At 39.8% G+C, this 20,709-nt stretch overlaps 1 protein-coding gene across 3 annotated transcripts in view; it reads right to left on the minus strand.

Annotated features, from left to right (window-relative positions):
* Nucleotides 1-1,932: 1,932 nt before the first annotated feature.
* Nucleotides 1,933-20,709, minus strand: part of EGLN1 (egl-9 family hypoxia inducible factor 1) — a 42,660-nt gene continuing 23,883 nt past the window's right edge. The window contains exons 2-5 of one of the 3 annotated variants that reach the window (XM_081124115.1): nt 11,641-11,760; nt 8,363-8,499; nt 5,401-5,468; nt 1,933-4,367 (exon numbers count right to left, since the gene is read on the minus strand). In XM_081124115.1, the coding sequence (XP_080980241.1) occupies nt 4,303-4,367; nt 5,401-5,468; nt 8,363-8,499; nt 11,641-11,760 (390 nt within the window). In that variant the 3' untranslated portion in view covers nt 1,933-4,302. The remainder of the gene's footprint in view (nt 4,368-5,400; nt 5,469-8,362; nt 8,500-11,640; nt 11,761-20,709) is intronic. The other 2 variants (XM_081124116.1, XM_081124117.1) reach the window with 2 other exon arrangements.

Raw genomic sequence — 20,709 nt, forward strand, 5'->3', positions numbered from 1 at the left:
CGCAGGGCTGAAGCGCACACATAGTCTATGAACGTGACATTCACCTGAGTTACGACATAATTACACACGGGAGATTGGGGATGTGGCACGTGCTTGTACGAGTGTGGTAGGGATGGAGGGGGGCTGGAAAGGCCTGTGCCGTGTCTTCCATGCTGGGAAGTTAGACCTAAGGCCTAATGCTGGAAAGTTGAGGTGCAGCGATGTCATGAGGGTGCTTGCAACCAACTGGGCAAACACCCAAGGATCGCTTCAGCTGTACAATACCAAAGCTGGAACGATACAGAAAAGATGAGTGTGGCCCCTGCGCAAGGATGACACACAATTCCTGAAGCGTTCCATATAAAAGAGTCACTTCTCTCGTCCTGTTTTATTTATAAATGGAGATAAAGTTTGCTCTGCTTACTTTGTGTGTTCTGAGAGAAAACTGTAAGGGTATTTTATAGAACACCATAGAAATATAATAGTTTTGGCAGAAGAAAATCTTAACCTTACCCAATAACTTCTATGACGCTTTGTTCAGAGTTAAATCCATTAGATAAAATAAGCTCGAGCTGCCTGCAGCTCTGTCTTGGGAAGTGGCCTGTGTTCTCTGCTTATAAAAGTCTTCCAGCTCACGAGGCCATGCCCTGTATGTGCATCATTGGTCCCATGATGTATCCTTGAACATTGCCATATTTCAGGTGACATTTACTTGCTGGTGATCATGAAAAGAATCTGCATTAAAACCAAAAGGAGGGCCTGGCCGGTGTTGCTCAGTGGTTGAGCATCGACCCAGGATCTAGGAGATCACAGTTCAATTCCTGGTCAGGGCACATGCCCGGGTTGCAGGCTCCATCCCCAGTATGGTGCTGCAGGAAGCAGCTGATCAATGACTCTCTCATCATTGATGTTTTTCTCTCTCTCCCCATCTTCCTTCCTCTCTCTGAAATCAATAAAGACATATTTAAAAAAACAAACAAAAAAAGCAGAATCCGGGGAATGTATCCCTGATCTCAGATGTCCAAAAAACTACCCTTGAAGCAATGAAGACTGAGTACTTATACACAACTGTTTATAAACAATCCGATGTACAATTATATTATTAAATATATTGTATAAAGATGTACCACTGCAGTCTACAGCCGGAACACAGCTCTCATTCTTGAACCACATGCACCTTGGGAAATCTGTTTCATTTAGGCCTCACACGAGTCTCTAAGTCTGGAGCTACTGTGCTTATTTTCAGATGAAAATGGCTCCAACGGTCACACAATTAGGTGGCTGAGCCAGAACTAAACAGATTTGTCAATGTTGTCTGTGCCCTTTTTACTACACTACCTAATTTAATTAGTCTTCATCTCTAACTCATTTGCCGTCTCCTTTAATTCACCCAGCTATATCTCAGTACAATTTTCCAAATGCCCTAAGATAGGCTGGAAAAAAACCCACTAAAAAATATTCAAATGAGAGATAAATGAACATGTATATTGATCTCACTTTATAAGAGCTCATATATTTTAGTCTATGACCACACAAATTAATTTCCATCATACACACTAGGACACCTGTGACAATCAGAGACCAGTGTCTAATGCCTTGTCCCTTCGCAGCAAAGGGTGACACAGAGGTGCTCAAGAGTATGAGTGTTAAGAGTCATTTTTAAAATCCTATTAAAAGGGGGAGAACCCAGATGTTGAGAATCTAGACACAAAGCTCATGGACCCCAAGGGCAGTCCAATGACCCCCAGGATGTCTCACACCACTGGACTCCCATGTTTACTGTTCTCTTTCCTGTTATCATTTATAAAAATAGCAAACGTGTGGACTAAGCCAGAGATGTCTGATAGAAAAGCATGGTATCTGACGGAAGGGCCCGTTAAGAAAGTCAGTATACGACAGAGGATTAAAAAACAAAAAAAGACAGATGGAAATAACAACCATGATTTTTTCAAGAACATTTATACATCATTTTAATTAGATTAGCTTTACAAGCAACTTGAGAGCTCTTTCGTAATGAAACACTGCTTTCCAGATTACATGACTTGACACTCTGTATATGAATCCTGAAATCCTTTGCCTGCTGTTTATAAAGGTCCATGTTTTACAGCTGGTTAATGTGTTGAATAAAAACAGCATTAGAAGCTTTACCTTTAACCAGGATTAAACACATATAGGCCACAAATAATTTTAAATTTTGTGTTAAGTAAGAGTCCTGCTTGGTGACAAGATAACGGTCCCACTAACATGAAATGAATAATTTTAAATGGATATTAGAGAAATGGCTATCCTGATTTCTTGATCCTTTCACAATGATCTCCAAGAGATTACACAAACTCTTCAAAAAAAACCCCCAAAAAACAAAATGTAAGACCTGTCCGGCAGCACAACCCACACAGAGCTGCAGAGATGGACATATGAATGACTTGGGGCTCCCAGACTAAGAGGCGGCTGCCGAACAGCCTGACAATGAGACAACCCTCCCATGAACACAATGCAATCTGTACTAGATTTAAAAATGGTAGCGCTTGAGTGTGGCCGAATGCAGGGCACTGCACTGAGCCCAGCTGGCTGAGGGCTGCGCTCCCAGGCCAGGCTGGAGAGGCACTTGCTGTGATGTTACGTTGCATTATCTGGAACAAGGAGAGGAAGTGGGACGAGACTGAACACAGGTAAAGAAGAAGAACAGAAACTACAGTTTTGTCCTGCAGGTTCTCAGTGAGACCGCAATACTCAGTCCCACTCTAGGTCCACACTGTCAGTTTCACTAAATTTTTTTTTCATGTTTTACATGAACAATATCAATCTTTTAATAAAAATTACTGAGCTTTCCATAGAAAAGGTCTCTAATTGAATACAAACTATAGAAATGCTAAAACTGTTGTAAGTTGAAATATACAGAAATATTTCTGTACGCTCACATTATTTTGGCAAAGAAGACCAAGGACAGAGAGAAAACTGGAGTGGGCATTCCACCCACAATGCATGCAAATGTGGATGCCACCCCACGCGCTTTGCCTGGGACACTGAAGTCTAGACATCCATTCCAATACACACATCAAGCAACCAAATCCGGGAGGCCTTGTGTGATTTTGTAACATTCCCTCTTTTTCTGAAAAGTAAAAAACTCATAAAACATAAAATAAAATTATCTTGCTGTTCACCTCTTGTGTTTTTTCAAGCTAACCATACATCTTTCGGTCCTGACAAGGAGGCCAGCATCATGGGTGGGGGGCGACTCAGCGGCGGACTGAGGAGTCACTAACGTTACATCTGTGACAACACAGGCCAGCCTCGGAGCATGCAGTCTCCCGCTAAGGCTGCCCGACAGGAACAAGGCTCTGATCTGCCGTTCAGATGGGTCACAGGAGCGGGAAAACATAACAGCAAAACTGGACGTGCAATCAACCTGACGGGAAGCAAGAGGAAAAGCCTGGGGAATGGGCTGTTATCTTCTACACTATAGGATGCACCTGAAAGCTTGAGAAAGCCCTTAATCTCAGGAACTTGATGCTCAAGATAACCTCAAGTTCATTTACTGCCAGTCACTGTAATCTTAAAAAATTTAACCTAAAATATAAAATGTATTTTTCTTACTGTGTATTTTTTCTTATAAAACATTCAAAACTAAAAGTTATTGGTAGTAAGTGGTGATGGTTTTACTGTTATGTTTCATTATTAACAATGTCAAAAAACCAACAGAAGCTATTTTTAAGAGTTCAAATTAGTGTAAGGTAGGACTACAAAACAATTTTTCAGATGGCAATTAAAGTGCTCCTTATTTTAAGTAAAAAGGAAAATTAATCAGTCACTGGCAATAATCATTATAGGTCTTTTAGGGCAAAATTTAATAGTACGAAGAGGTTTACAAAAATAGATTGATGCTATTTTGGGGAATACTGTAATTTTTTTTTAATTCAGTTTTGATAAATTGTACCTGATCATACAAAAATTACTTCAAATTCAAACTTGACTATATAAAAAAGGGAGAGATTAAATGAACTCAGCTAGATGGCAGATCTGACAGAATATAAGAATGAAACAATGCTACCTAGGGCACTTCTTTAGTGTCCAGATGTCAATACCATTCTCAGTTGATAGCTTATACTCTTCCATAAGCAATCACAGGTTTGTAGTCAGTCATGCAGTACAAAGCCATAGTCAAATCTTCTTTCTGATGCAACACAAAAGAGTTGTTTCTGTTTCCTTATTAAAAGGCCAACTGGTTGTCTGTTTTCTTTATCCCGTTTATTTGCAGTCACAAGTTAACAAACAGCATCAATGATCATTGTAGGTGAAGAGGGGTATTGCTGGATCAAAGTCTCTCTATAAGACATCTTTACTGATTGAATCAGAAGGTTTATTTAGTTCAACCCTCACACCTTTCTCACCTGCAAGGTAAAACAAAAAACAACAACAAAAATTCATTAAGCACCAGAGAGCCATTACTGCTTCCCACTGAGTTTCTAACAGTATGCACAAGGTTTCAACTTTGCAAACACATGTCATCTGAAAACTATCACACTTGCACTTCCAAAAGCTACCCTGGGCACTGCACTATGACTCTGAGCTAGTAAACCTTCAAAGGGAAAAGACATTCTCTACACAGAGATTTTGTCTTTTTATTTAAAAAGTAATTTGTATTGTTATAAAATAGTAGTGTGTTCCGCATCACTAAAAGCACACTACTAGGCTTCCGCCAAAAATAATGACTTCCAAAATACAGAGAAAACATATGAATATCCAATTTTCATAGTTTTATAAAAGGTTGATCTGGGATTATCAATGGCTCATGAAAATACAGCTAATCAGTAATGTGAACACTGAGCAAGCTTTTGGAGATACAAGGTAGGGTTAAAGAAGAGAAAGGTACGAGGTCCATCAGATGGAAAACTAGGGCCGGCTGCTCTAGGAACAGTCCCTAAGAGGGGAGTGGAGGGCCCGGCATACTGAGGACTTCAGGCTTAATATGTATGGCTGACCTATGGCCACCACTGGCAGATCCGGACTCTACACGCCTGTCTGATTGACTGATTCCGGCATTTCCATTCACCTCCTGTATCAACTTTCTTCATGTCCACAGTCAACATGGAAGCCCTGGAGAACTCTTTAGAGCATGTACATTTGAAAAGGAAAAGTATTAGCTTCCTTCTAAGGGGGGAATGAGAGGAAGCCAGATGGCAGTTATCAAGAGCTCAGCAGTCTGTGACTGAAAAGGAAAATCACAGAAAAACTCAGCTTGTATTGGAATAATTTTCTCAGACTTCTTTGCCTCAAACTTTCCTAATCTTTGGGCAATTCTTTTACAGATAACAATGAAGACAAGAGAAGTCCTCTTTTAAATAAGGGAATTAAGGAATTTGACAAAAACAAGGACTGTGGGCATTGTCCTTCCAGTGTACCCTGGCCCCAAGTGCTGTTTACCTGTTTGATATTTTACTTTAGCTCGGGCTCTCTCATCTGCATCAAAATACCAAACAGTTATTGCGTACCTAAAAGAAAATTTAGAATAGGGTAAGAATGATCACACTGGGGGGAAAAAAGTGATATGCTGTTGCAATGGTCTATAAAACGTGTAATGTCAAAATAATGTCTCAATCAGAATGTTACCAGAGGATAAATGAGCACGTAACAACCCACTTATCCAGTAACCTCAGTGCTCAAGAGTACAGCAGAGAACCAGGAGCAGCTAAAACTGATGTTGCAAAGTTGATGAGTTTTTATGACTTTCTTAATGCCTGCTTAACCCACACAATGATCTGTTCTATCCAGAAACAGATACTTAGAAGGTAAAAGAAAGGCTGCTGCACTATCAACGGCATGAGCTCTGAAAAAAAGAGATCCGAAAAGGACTCAAGGCCTGGGAGCTTCAGTGACAGCAAGGACTTCACTGTCTTACATACAGCAAAGAATCATGATGGGTGTTTACAATGTTATAATCTTGAGTCATCAAGAAAGATTTCAATAATGCTAAGAACTTTTTAGGATTTTTACTGAAACAATTATACCATGTTTAGACATACAGTTTAGCTAAACTTCATCCTTCTGAAAACTTTACTTTTTGGAATATATCATTCCACAAATAAATGAGGTACACAGTTACACCTTTTGGTACCAATAATGGGGAAAGTGTACACACTATAGGAAGTGACACGTGCTACAGTCACCTCCTTAGTAGAACACAGCAATCAGTTAAAATATCTTGCAGATTCTGGCCAGAATTCACTGGGGGAAAAGCAACACTGGTCAAATGAAGAGGCAGTAAATGTGACAGAGCTAAATCATGTATAATATTTGAAGTAAAGGTAGGGTCGGAGTCTGAAAGTTTGGACAACTGGGGTAACAGGCTCGTGGATCACTCAGCTGGTGAGTGACAGAGCTGAGGTGACAGCCCAGCCTCCTGACTTCCAGATTCTCCTCTTTCCAACACCTTTCTTAACATCTAGACTCTTCTATTTTTCCAAGGGGCATTGGTAGCAGGAGAGGGGCACAGATATATGATTTTATACCTGTTTTGCCCATGCCCCAAACTTTTAGTTACTTAGTAATCAGAGTTCTAAATATCTGGATCGACTCCCCTCTTTAGCACTAAGTCCTTACCAGAAACCAAGTAAACACTACTTGTCATTCTCTCTCTCCCTCTTTATCTCCCATTGATCCACTTACAGAATCTTCTCACAATAACTTCTGCACCGGAAATGGACTGGTCGTGTCCTTACCAACCTGGGCTTTATGGACACTACTGTCGTCCTTGCTTCGTGACATTGTAGGCCCAGCTGAGCTCCTCTTTCTGCTGGACACCTGACCCATCTCTACAGTTCATACACTGTCCCCCCCCTCCAAACTTGTTACATTTACCCTCTGTAATCATCTGGCATTAATTTACTGCCTGAAAATGTGTTCCTTCTTCATCCAGAAAGGACACAACCAGACCATACTCAAGATTCCATGAAAAGGAAGGTCTGTGAAGTGGTTTCTAGGTCAGAAAAGGTTCTAAAGCAGCAGTCAGGGCAGAACTGAGCACTGGGGTGCCGAGAAAAGAGAGGGGAGTCAGACCGGTATGTCGTGTATGTGCCAGGCTCCCGGGTTTCCATTCTCGGTTTCTTATGATCTCCAGCCACAAACTGCTCAGCTTGCTACTACTATATGAATTAGGGCTTTTAAAGGCAACGTGACTCGAAAAGAAGCCAGGAAAACTGAGAGAGGACAACAAAGCCTTTAGAATTTGAACTTCATCAAAGGCTAGCCTGTCTCTAACGTCAAGTATTAAAAGCCAGCTCTTCTCAGTGTCTGAGGGCACACCTCTTCTCACCAGATCCAAGCAATTCATGCCTTCGCTATCATGATGTTCAAAGTCCTTTTGATAATGAAAAATAGGTATTTAATACATAGTGCTATTTTTCTACAAATGTTTATTTTTACAACATCTATAACATCTTCCATTTTAAGTCTTAATAATTTGAGTCACAGTAAATCATAAAAAAAAATTAAGAATAATTAAACATAAGTTTAGAATATTAAACCTTGCTAAAAAAAAAATAATAATATAATGTAGAAAAAGAGATGCTATTATTAAAGCTAAAGGGTTATTTTTCTACCCATAACTCCCACACGTAATTTTTTCCTCTATCTTTTCTCTTCACTTTACTCCCTAGGTGCCTCTCATTTTTTACTCTTATCTTTTCCTGCGTCGCCTCTGCCCTGCCTGCCTCTCACCCCGTCAGCGCTCCCCTCTTCCGTCTCTACCCTCTCTCTACTCCAAGGGAATAGAGCTGACCCGTGAACTGCGCAGGTCCACTTACACGCAGATTTAAAAAAAACAACTATCATATTTTATCTTCCTTACGACTTTCTTAATAACATTCTTTCCTATGGCTTACTTTAATGTAAGAATACAGTATAAATATATATAACATAAAATATGTTAACCGACTTCATGTTATCAGTATGGCTTCTGGTCAACAGTAAGCTATTACTAGTCACGGTTTTGGGGGGGGTCAAAAGTTAACACACAGAGTTTCAACTGCCTGCATATCTGCACCCCTTTATCCACACACTGGTCAAGGGCCAACTGTAGTCTCACAAAACCCTAAGACAGACAGTAGTTAAGAGATGAGCAGAACAGGGAGATGGGGCTGTAGAGATGACCGGGCCTGTGCTTCCATTTTCACCTCGAACGAGGGGCAGCTGTGCCAAGAAAGTCCCATTTAGTACTAACTGTGAATAAATCTTATAAAATTATTCAAATTAAAAGCTATGACTGAAGCATTAGGATACAAGTAACTGAAGAACAGGAAAGCACTCATTAGAAAACTTAAGTTTATCTTATCTATCCCCGTCTGTCCCACCACAACCTTTAACAATTGTTTCTTAAGAGGAATACTACCTTGTAGCATATGCTGGTTGTACTTCATGAGGGTTGCGACGGTCAGACCAGAAAAACAGCAGTCTATCAAATTTGGGTTCAATGTCAGCAAACTGGGCTTTGCCTTCTGGAAAAATTCGAAGTATACCTCCACTTACCTAGGAAAAGAGCCAAATAGCTAAGTATGAATAACCACGAATGCTACAAAATTAAAGGGGAAAAAGATCATCACAGTGAATCAAAATTCTTAACTAGATTATTCAGATGTATCTCAATCCACAAGGTCTGAAAGTGAGTTGAGTTTCTAAATATATGCACTGATACAAGAAAAAAATCATTTCCTGTTTTAGGAATTTTGTAAATACTTGATGAAACAGATAAACATTTTCTGAATCCAAAAGTTTTAAAATGAAGTTTTAAGTTGGTAAACATTTCTTATTTACAGGGTGGGGCAAAGGTAGGTTTACAGTTGTTTGTATGGAAAATACAATAATTAATAAATAATAATACAAAAATAAACTCCATGTTTCACATACTTACAACTGTAAACCTACTCTTGCCCCACCCTGTATGTATACTAATGATTTGCCTAACCTACTTTTTAAAAAAAATTTATCTTTATTGTTGAAAGTATTACAGATGTCCCCTTTTTCCCCCCCATTGATCCCCTCCACCCTGCAACCACCCCCCACAGGCCTTCTCCATACTTTTGTCGGTGTCCATGGGTTATACATATTTATGCATAAAGTTCTTTGATTAATCTCTCCTCTCCCACTCCCCCACCCCCACCTTCCCATACCTACTCTTAAAATGTACACATTTCAAATCATCTTGACTAAATTACAGGCACACCTCACTTTACTATGCTTCACAGAGGTAGCGTTTTTTAAAAATTGAAGGCAAAATCTTCTACTAACAAAAAGATTATGACTTGCTCTATTGTGATAATTGCTTTATTGCAATTATTTGCTTTATTGCAGTGGTTTGGAACCAACACTGCCGTATCTCTGAGGTAGGCTGTACTGTAAATGGTTAAGTATGTCATATAAGCAGCTTATCATTTTAAAGTTCAACAGATAATTAATAGGACTGTCACAAATGTAATGCCCCTTACTTAAAGAATTCAGTGTATCAGTAGAACATGTCATCATTTATCATCATCATCATCACCACCCCTGTGGTCACTATTAGAAGCTGAAGCCCTCCCTTTCCAGACTAAGCCTGACACACTGATGACTACCTGCTTACAAGACTGGATTCCATCCAGAAAGGATTATTACGATTCACCCAAATATATACCCTTCTCCATTTGGGACCAGGGGGACCCACCTATTCATTGAAGTACTAAGTACCTATTGCTGGCACTGGAGGTGGGTCCAGGGGTGCAGAGTAGGGCATAATGCAGATAGAAGTCGTTCTCATGTATTTACAGTTTAGGGGGAATTAAAGCGAGGTAAAAACCACCCAAATGAGCAGCTCTTTACCCTTGAAAAACTAAACTCCTAAGCAGGTAGATTCTTAAATTGAAAGGAATTTTAATACTTGATCAAGACATCAAGAAGGTTGAGCCTATCCCTAGAATCTATAGTTAGAGAAGCTACTGACCAGGCTCATCCCTAAGTAAGTTAAATTCAAGCTACTTGGTACCCTTGCCCGCCTTCCTCAGGTTCCCGCGTTACTCAGAGTGATGCCAGCTGCACCCGCACACATCGGAAGGAACTTCAGACCGTGACCAAGAACGTGTCTTCTTTCCCCCTGGCCCCTTCCCTTTGACTGGAGTCATTGGGAATATCACAGGGAGTCTGCTGAAAATGTTTAAAAAGGGACAGTTGAAGCCTTTCCTCTTCCTCTGGGACACCATCCCTGACCTCTGAATTAGGGGCGCTCCTATGTGCTCCCATAGCAATCCGTTCTGAACTTGGCGTAACCTACTGTAAATGTCAGCCTACCGATCTGTGCCTCCACTAGAGCCCAAGCTCTGAGGGCTGCTGGTTCTACTTCTGCTGTCTCCAGTGCCCAGGACAATGTTTGGCACACTATACACACTCAGCACATTCTTGTAATGGAAGTTTTCAGTTCTACATATAAAAATGCTAAGGACTTTTTTCTGCTTATGTACTAATTAAAAACTATATATTAATGACTTTGGCTAGGTCATATCAAAATTAAAATACTGGCCTAAAGGACCTAACGATAGATATAGAAGTTAAGAGCTGATCAATGTATTTCCAGCTTTCCAAATACTCACAAAATCTGAAAAAAAATTTTTTTTTTTTAAGTTATAACCAACGTTACACCAATCTATTTTGCATTTTGGGCTCAAGCTGAGTTACCAATTTTTATTTCTCTATTTCAAAGTTTGAAAGTTGTAACAGAAAAACCATGTTTGTTGACATAATGCCTCAAACTCTACTTAGCACTAGAACTTACTTGCATTTTGAACTTGGACTAGGACAGAGGAAACTCCTTAAATCAGAATGGTATAGAGAAAGATCACTGAAGCACTGTAAGCATTCCTAAATTTTAGGATATGTGTTTACGACAGAACTAGGTTTTGCACATTTAAGACTTGGTGGTTTCCATTTCTGTGTATATGTGTGTGTGAGAAGTGGAGAGGCGTTTCAAAACAGGAGAGGTTAAATGTATTATACAGGGGTGGGCAAAAGGTCTATATAATACAAATAAATCACAGTTAATATATAAATAATACAAGAATAAACTGTGTTCTGCATACTCACAACTGTAAACCTATTTGCCCACCCTGTACATTCTCACTGGTTTTATAGGATTTATCAGTATTGATAAACTTCCAGTTTTTCCATAATCGGGGGGGAAAAGGGATCCTGCCTCCAGTGTTCAATCCAACAACCCAAATGCCAGATAACACCTCTGCAACAATGCAGAGTAAAGCAGGGGTAAGGAGCCAATAAGCTACAATAATTAATTCTACATAATCTCCCTCAAAAGCCATTATGAAGCAATCATTAGCAGGAGTGTTTTTATAAAGACTATTAAAGGAAATTATTTTAATAAAAGATACTTTTGTAACAGTTAAATCTTAGATGAACAGTTCAATATCTGAAAATAAGGGAATCCACTTTTTGAGATATACTAGTATCTGTTTCATTTTACAAAGATCCACTCCTAATACCTAAGACTGAAACAAATCTAAGAGAGAAATTTTTGCTGGTACGTGTTAAAGACAGTCTTACCTATAAGGAGTGTGGACCTTAATATCTATGAAAAAAAAAAAAAAAATACCTTTGAGAAAAAGATAAATGTTCAATTAAGTTGCATACCTTGGCATCCCAGTCTTTATTAAGATAATATATACATGTCACACATCTTCCATCTCCATTTGGATTATCAACATGACGTACATATCCCGTTCCATTGCCTGGGTAACAAGCAACCATGGCCTGCAGTAATGATAATGATGATTTTAAAAGTCCACATATGAATTAAAAAACAGCTTATAATAAAAAGAGATCTCTGGGGTTTTTTTACTACTCTGACTTATACTTAAATTTTTCTAATAAAAGTCACATTGTAGATAAGAAGAGGCAAGGACACTCTGTTGACACTATTTTAAAGAATATAAGGTAAGCTGATGAACAACGAAGGCCTAGGGACTCGTGCTTCACAGCAACGGGAAGAGCTGAACCCGAGGGGTCCGAGAGCAACACTGCTATGGACATTACACTGTCACAAGCCAGGTACCCCTGCTTAAAACCCCAAAGACCAGAAGGATGGCAGGACCCACTTTCATGATTTTTATTCATATTGACAGTCACGATTCAGTGAGTTCTGCCCTCCTCTATGGGAGGTCTTTCCTCCCTGAGCTCACCGCAGACCTACCTTACCGTTGGTCTCACAAACGCCCATCTGGCACTGTCTCTGAATGGTGCCAATCCGGACAGGCATAATTTAGGTCAACTCCAAACATTAACTCATTTCATGTAAGTGATTTTTATTTTTTTTATTTACTTATTTATTTTAATCCTCACCTAAGGATATTTTTTCCATTGCTTTTCAGAGAGAATGGAAGGGGGAGGGAGGGGGAGAGAGAGACAGAGAGATCGATCGATGTGAGAGAAATACATGGACTGGTTGCCTCCCCCACGTGTGCCCCGACCAGAAGCTGGGGAATCGAGCCTGCAACCAAGGTACATGCCCTTGACAGGAATCAAGCCTGAGACCCTTCAGTCCGTGGGCCAACACTCTAACCACTGAGCCAAACTGGCCAGGGCTATCAGTGATTTAAAAAAAAGGCTAAATGACAAGTTAGCAAGTGACTAACCTCTCTTTAAATCAGAAAGTAAGTCATTTTCTCGCTCAGGTTATAAGACAACATAGTTCACAAGACTGCTAAGTGTCAAATATGAATATGGAAGAGAGGCCCAAAATAAAAAGCACTAAAGAACTTACATGTTCTAGGCATGTGCACATAATCACCAACTGGGTGATGTAAAACCCTCAGAATTATGAAGACAAAAAGCAAGACACTCGAGGTTACGAGTCATCCTTGAAATCCTTATTTCTCCTGTTTCTTCATGTATTAACATCGATGGATCAGTATTAATGCCAAAGAATCAGTACAAAGCTACCAAACAGTAATTAAGTTAATAATTAAGTGCTAATTTCTAAAATTTGTATTCAGTTGATGAGTAAGTCTCTCCAAGGTCTTCAGCCTATGTAGCTGAATGAGTGGCATTAACCGCTTACTAAATGGAAACACCAGTGAAGGGCAGCTTTCGTAAGACTCCTGGGTAGGAAAGAAGCGTCTCAGCAATGGGCACAATGGGCCAGACACTGGGAATCACACAAAACCGAAGACCAGGATTACGCCTCAATATGGGATCTGTTTGTATCGGTCACTTCTCAACGGCTTTTCTTAGAGCCCTAGGGCTACATGGAGGTACTGGGGGTGGCTCTGGTGGGAGACTGGTGGGCAACGCAGTGAAATGACCTTCAACTAGGGGCTGCATTTATCTGTTTCCTTTATCTGAATGCCAAGTGAGACTTTCTGAAAAAAAATAAAAATAAAAGAGAAGTTTTAAACAATTGTGTTAATTAAATTTTATAATCCCTGTTATAGCTCAATTACCTCCATCTAAATGTATTATTTGAGGTGGCCATTACCACTTTAGCCTTATCTGGTGTTCCCTAGGTCTCTTTAGCTCTGTTCTGGTGATAGGGACTCTGCCAAATGAGGAAAAAGGAAGGAAGAAGGGGGGTGAGTGCTCAACAGGGCCTGCATTTAATCTGCCATCTCAACTTGTCAATACTGCTCCAGGAAAGGGAGCAGCACGTTATTATAGCTGTACAAAGGATAAAATGGAAGACCTCCATGTGAACCAGCAAACTAGAAAGCCTATCAGTAACTCAGCTCAGTGCTGGCGACTGCAAATAAGACTGAGAAGCACAGGCAGTCCTGCTCTGGCAGGAGGAAGGAACAGACCAGCCCCCAGGCCCTGGAACTTGGAGACTAAGAGGAGACAGGAGAGCCCAAGCACACCGGGAAAAACCAGACTGTCAAGAAAAACTGGAGACCCAAAAGAGCCAAACTCCTAGAGGTTCTGGGGAAAGGAAAATTTTGTAGGAAACTTGCAAAAAATCTGGAAGGGTCCTGAACTCATTCAAATAACCGTGTGGCCTAATATGATAGGGTAAAAATGCATTTAGTAATTCCTGCCTGTACTTCTATAAGTCTCATGAAATCTGGCAGCTACTATGTTTAAAACCAGAATTCATATTTTAAGAAAGTTATCCTTAGCTATGGTTGGATTATCAAAATTTAAAGTTCCTTAAATGTAGCACAGCTTTTCCAGTTTTGAAATAATATGCTCTATTTTTTAATTGGTAATTTTGTTGGATGGTGTATTGTATACATATCTTTGTAAAAAAGACTGATATTGCTGCTTCTGCTTAATTTATTTTGAATATGCAGAAGCTAACATAGTCTTATTCACAATATTTTTAGTAAATTCAGTTTCTTTTCTCTTAACCTCTTGGTAAAGCAACTAATAACTCATTGTACACGTGATTCCACCCACTTAAGCACCTTATTATAGTTGAAAAGTCATTAGCAACATTAAAAATATTTATGGAATACCTACCAAATCACACTACAGAAAAAGGTAAGCATGGTATCTGTCTGAAAGGATTTAACTGAAAAGGAAGAAAAAACCAGGCACACACAAAACAAATGATAAGGAAATAATAAATAGAAAAAAGAATTCTGGAAAAAGGAACTACTTGTGTTGGATAAAATAATGCGACAAGGCTTCGAGCTACACTCAAGTCTTAAGCTTACTTTTAAAGGACAGACCTGATTTGAAAAACTGAAAGGAAGAAAAGCGACAGTACGAGCATAACAAATACAGGAAACAGTTAAGGGGCAGTGAGGTACTTTTATAGGGGAAGGGAATTTGGTAGAAATAGGCTGAAATCTTGAAAATTAAGCAGAGGAAATAGGACATGAGCCCCTATGGTCCTTGGGTGGGGAGAGCCATAATGAGAGCTTTTCAGAAGGCAGCTTCCTTAGTTCTAGGATTTATAAGATTATTATAAGACAAAGTGCACTGCTATGTCTGTTTGTGTCCCTCCCCCCACCCTCACCCCAGATTCATAGGTTGAAATCCCAAGGCCCAAAGATTTAAAGTAAGGCCTTTGGGAGGTATCAGGCTATGAGGGTAGAGCACTCACGAATGGGATTAGTGTCTTATTCAAAGAGGCTCTGGAGGGATCCCTGTCCCGTCCTCCAAGTGAGGACAGAACAAGAAGTGACTGGCTATGAACAGGAAGGCACCCCCACCAGGAGACCAGCATGGTTGCCTTGAACTTGGACTCCCCAGCTTCCACGACTGTGAGCAATAAGCATGCAGTTCTGTTGTTTAGGAGGTTACCCAGCCTGTGGTATTTCAGCCTAAGCGGGCATCTATAAAGGATAAAATTATTCCAAGAGATTGACACTAGACGGACTAATTCTAAGGATAAAGAAATGTATGAAGCCAAATGAAAGTATCTCCATCTCGAGAGATCTGCTAGGGACTGAAGTGACTCCCTAGTTGTCCCGTGTCCTTTCTGAGAACAGGACTAGCCACGACTACACACTTAAGGCTTGGGGTGGAGACATTTATCCGAAGAAGAAACAATGCAGTTACCCACTACAGAATTCTGAGACGTATGTTCTTTATCTGCCATTTCTTTGAGACACCAACTTAAATATTTCAATTTCCCACTGGGAAAAGCCTATTTAAACATAAGCAAAACAATTAAATACTATTTTTTTCCTTTTTGATATGAAAATATACATGATTGCGGACGTTCTTAAGATAAAAAAACACCATAAATTTGTTTTTCACTCTGAGAATAAAAGGAAGGAAGAGGTTTGAGATACTTCTTTGGAATCTGAAGACATTTATTTCTGGCACTGGAAGGCTTGTATTCAATATGAATTTGAACCAGGAAACTTTTAAAAAAAAAAAATTTTCCCCTTTTGAACTGAATTATTTTAAAACATTGATTCAAAGCTAAGAGAACTAAAATTTTATGAGCTATCAAAGTACTATTTTTGCCCTGAATGAGGGGAAGAAGTTTATTATCTGAAAATTCTCCTATGAAAATATATTGCCTTGGGTTCAGACACTCTGCCCTTTGTAATGCTGACGACTAACCTTTAGTAAGCAATTCTTCACATTTTTATGAGGTAGATACAATTAACATCGCTATTTTAGATATCAGAAAGCTGAACGACAGACCAAAAATCTTATCAAAGTCACAGAGACTCTAAGTGGCAGAGGTGAGGCATGAATTGAGGTCATCCAGAGTGGAAATCATCTCCTGTATTCTCACTCATTCCTGGCTCAGTAAGGCTTGTGTTTAGTCTGACCAAAGAGTTCAGATGAAACTGGTAACACAGCTCCTAAGTGACCACCCACCCCCCCCCCCCCCCCCGCTACAATGATGCACACTTCACACAAAATGCTCAATTCTCCCACGTACAGATGTGCATAAGGTTGTTTCCTATGCTCCAGTCACACCTGTTAAGTCTCTTCCCCATTCACTTCCAAAGCGCACCCACCCACCACTATGGGTACTGTGGGGTTTATATAAGTCTAGCTCAGAAAGGGGAAAAACAGGTCATCAAAAGAACTGCACTGAGAGCAAGTTGGTATTTACTATAAGGTAATTTTTAAAACTTCAGATTTCAATTATACCTACTTAATCTATGTAAATCTCATTTCCTAAAGATAAAATTAATAACTTTATAAAAAGTTATAAATGTTCATTGCATTAATTAGCATACTGAATGGGGGTAATGGGGAAGGGCAATTTATGTGCACTTAAATCTCTTGAATTTTTGCTAAATTTAACGTAAAAATAACATCTCACCATAAACAAACTCAGACTTTATATGTTGAGAAATAAAATTTTCAAATCTGTATCATGGCAAAAATTAAACTAGCACAGAAAACAAGATACAATGATAAGAACAAGGGCGGTTCCTCTAGGTACAGCCTCTAGTCCACACAGGGCTAATGGGCCAATCAGATGATCAGGATTAAAACCTACTCAATTAATCCCAAGTAGAAAGATAGGACCCTAAGGGGAGGCACTCCAAGAGCGTTATGACAGCTCATGGCAAACTTTATGGAAGGAGCAGTATCTGAGCTAAGCTTAAAAGACATAAAAGTTGGAAAATGGCATTTCTAACAGAGTGAATCATATAAAGGAAGTTTTAAATGCAAAATACAGAACATATCTGGTGATAAAGAATATTCAGATTTGCTAAAGCACAGAGTTCTTGAAAAAAGGGAAGAAAACTGAAAAGCTAAGAGGGGCCAAGTTTTGAAGAAACCTGAGTGCCTACTAAGGAGGACCACTTTTATTCTATAGGCAGAGGGAAGCTATCATTTTTGGGCAAGGGAGCAACATGATCAGAGCTGCTTCAGAAATATGACAAGTAGAATGCAATGAATTTGGGAAAGGGGGCAGGAAAAAAAAAATGACACTGAGACCAGTCAGAACATAAATGCAGTAGACAAAGATGATATTCTGATACAGAGGAGGAGCCTTGGACAGGGTGGGGAAAGAGGGAGCAGGCAAAGTGGAATGGGGAGGGGTAATGAACATGAGAGAAGGGAAAGGACTTGGTAAGTGCTTTCACAGGCAGAGCAAGGGACAGGCTTAAATAAAAGATGGTTTAAGAGGGTTTGTGTCTGGTTGAGATCAACAGACCATTAATGGAAGTAGGGAACACGGGTTTGGGAGAGAGGAGTTCATTTTTTTAGACATACTGAGTTTGTCAAGCTGTTAGGCCATCCAGGTAGAGATGTTCAAAAGGCAGTTGAAAATGTGAGTCTGGAACTCCAAAAAGAGGTAATGGCTGGAGATGCAGATTTAGGAGCCATCTTCATATGGGATAACTGAAGCCATATGGCTGCCGGAGATTGCCAAGGAAGAGAGTGTTGGGAGAAAAGAGAACAAAGGACAGATTCATACAGAATAGTCAGTTAGAGTAAGAGCTCTCTAAGCTTTGTTGCTTTCCTGGTCAAAAGTTGACTCATTGTAAATGATTTTTGACTAATTGTAAATGGTAAACACATAAAACAGAACTTATCAAGGCATTTAGGTTTTTTCCTTAAAATGTTTTAAAAACTTTTTGCTATTATAAATATTGTAATCAACAGTTTTGAAGCTCTACCACTGTACATATCCTTGATGCCTTCCTAAAATTAAATTCCTAGGAGTGAAATTATAAGGCTTAAAAATTTTTATTGCCAAAATTTTCTCCAGAATGGTTATATCAGCTTATATACACACCAGCATTGTAGCAGTACACACATCCTCCCACTCATTCGCCAACCCTGCATATTAAATTGTATTCTTTTAAAAACTGCTCAATTTGATGAGCAAAATTTTATATTATTGTTTAAATTATACCTCAATTTGTAAAAGTAAATATTTTTCATATTTTTATTGGCCATTTAATCATCTTCTGTCAGCTGCTTACTCACACCCTTCATTCAAGTTTCCTATGGGTTATTCATTCCTTCTCTTCTGACTTTTAAGAGCTCTTTGGCTGTTAACTTTCTGACACATGACACAACGACTTCAACATTTTTACTTTCTCTCCTATAGAATATCTTAGTGCAGGCAGTTATTTGCGTAGGAGGGCAGAGTGTAACCTTATTAATTATTAACATAAGTTGAAGTTTCCAAAAGTCCGAGTCTTTTAACTCTATTCACAGGAATGTGAAAAATGCAGGGAAAAGGAAAGATAATAAACTGCCTTGCTCCAAATTACTCCAAATAGCCCAAGAATGAAGGACTGTTTAATCTAACCCCAGACACACTACTTTCCTTATTGGGCTCCAATTCTAGCCCAAGAGAAAACATTTCAATTTACATTTAAAAACTGACTTGCTTAAGACAGCGCTCCCAACGGGCCGTGCAGCCTAGAAACTTGCAATGGTGCCCACTACTCTCCATTCGCTTTAGCATGGAACCGATGAAGTTACCTTACAAACGAGCAATCCGTCTGGTGAAGCAGTTTACACTTGAGCTGTCTAGCTCTGCTGTTGGAACAGAGGCCTATACTTTGCTAACCTTGGCTACACTCCCGCCAGCCCCACACAGTAGAGTTCCTCGGGTTCCTAAGCAGGGCTGTGAGTCTATGCCACTCACAACAGCTGAACCGCAGACTGAAGAAGAGAGCAGCCTCTCCCCACAGGGCGGAGGGGGATCCCAAGCAGGCCTCAGCATGATCCCCACCCAGGGAGACACACGGTTTCTCCGGCCGTGCAAGGAGATGGCACTGGTAAGTCACAGGCTCAGGCAGCTATGGCAAACTTGTTATGTTATTAATATAACTCCCTGGCAGAGTTTGCCATTTAATTTAGTATTAAAATAAACATAAAAACAGAAGAAAAAACCCAGCTGCTTAAGCCTACATTTACTTCAGCACTTCTGGAGGCTACAGAGCACCACACCTGTCTCAACTCCAGAGTCTGGAACAGAGGTGTGATCCAAACTATTATGTAAATTATGTCAGCATAGAAGAGTGCAATCCATACTTGTTTTAATGGACTGTGGACAGCATAGATTAGATTTCTGATATTCATCCTACAGCAGTGAGTTAACATGTGCAAAACCACTACTGGATATATGGGTGTGCAAAAGTAGGTTGTGACAGTCTTCTGAGTCAATAAAGCTATTGTGATAGTCATAACCTGCATGTCTTTTTCCATTTGAACAACTGTAAACCTACCTTTGCCCACCTCTTTATATAATCACTGGTTAATGTCAAGCTTCTAATAAAAAAACCTCACTCCAGTGAGATAAGTCCAGTGTCATTATCTCTCCTCAAATCCAGTGTGGTAATTAGCATAATAGATACTAGAAATGACTATAGTATCAGAAAAGAGAGGTGTTCAAGATACGTGATCTGCAGAGTGATATTTCACATTGGGACCACTACTTTACACAAGCACATACAAATTGAGTGACTTGTGGCCTGCACTCTTTGGGACTAATTCCTGCTGGTTCTATGATTAGTTTCCCTATTAAGAAATTCTGTTGTCTAATTCTAACCAGGTTAAACTGAATCCTAAAACCAGATTAGCACTTCTGCCTAGAATAAACCTTTCTTTTATAAAAGGTGCTTGTCAGTTCAGCATTGCTGAAAGGATGGAGAGTAGGCACTTCATCCAGTTTGTAAGCCTCTTTGTCCTTGCTTGCTAATCAACCATTGCATGTGTGGCGGAACTCAGTCTGAGCTTTGCTGTCACAGTAACATGCCACTTGAAAGTTAGGTTCTGGGGAAGCAGATTTATAGCACTCACTTATCTGAAATGTGAGCAGTATCTCTCAAAAAGAACCTACCTAGTATCTAAATTTAACTGAACTGGCTCGGGTGGGGTCACAATAGGGAAGCCAGTCATGCACAGCATCCAGGACAGTGTAATGAACACAACAGTCATACAAGATACCCAGACAGCAAAGATGGTTAATGTTCTCATGGTGATGGGGAGGTCAGAGAAGACTACAGAGAAAGGGACAAATGAGCAGAATTTTGAAAGATAAAAACAGAAGTTTTCCAGAATAGGGGGAGATTCCAAGTAGAGGGAAGAGAGTATTTGGCAAAAGCAGGAACAAATATGGCACCTGAGAGAAATGCAAATAGTAAACACTGTTGCACAGGAGATAGGACAGGAAGGGCAGGAAAGACATGCGGGTGGGGCAGAGAGGCTCTTGCTGACTTGCTGAGGAGCTTTGTTTTAGAAGCCAGTGTAGTCAAATGTGTTCAGTAAGAATCCCCTAGTCTACTTAAAATACAATCGTTCCCCAACCCGTCCACCTGA

The sequence above is a fragment of the Miniopterus schreibersii genome (assembly GCF_964146895.1).
Source record: "Miniopterus schreibersii genome assembly, chromosome: 21".
In the NCBI taxonomy this organism is placed as follows: domain Eukaryota; kingdom Metazoa; phylum Chordata; class Mammalia; order Chiroptera; family Miniopteridae; genus Miniopterus; species Miniopterus schreibersii.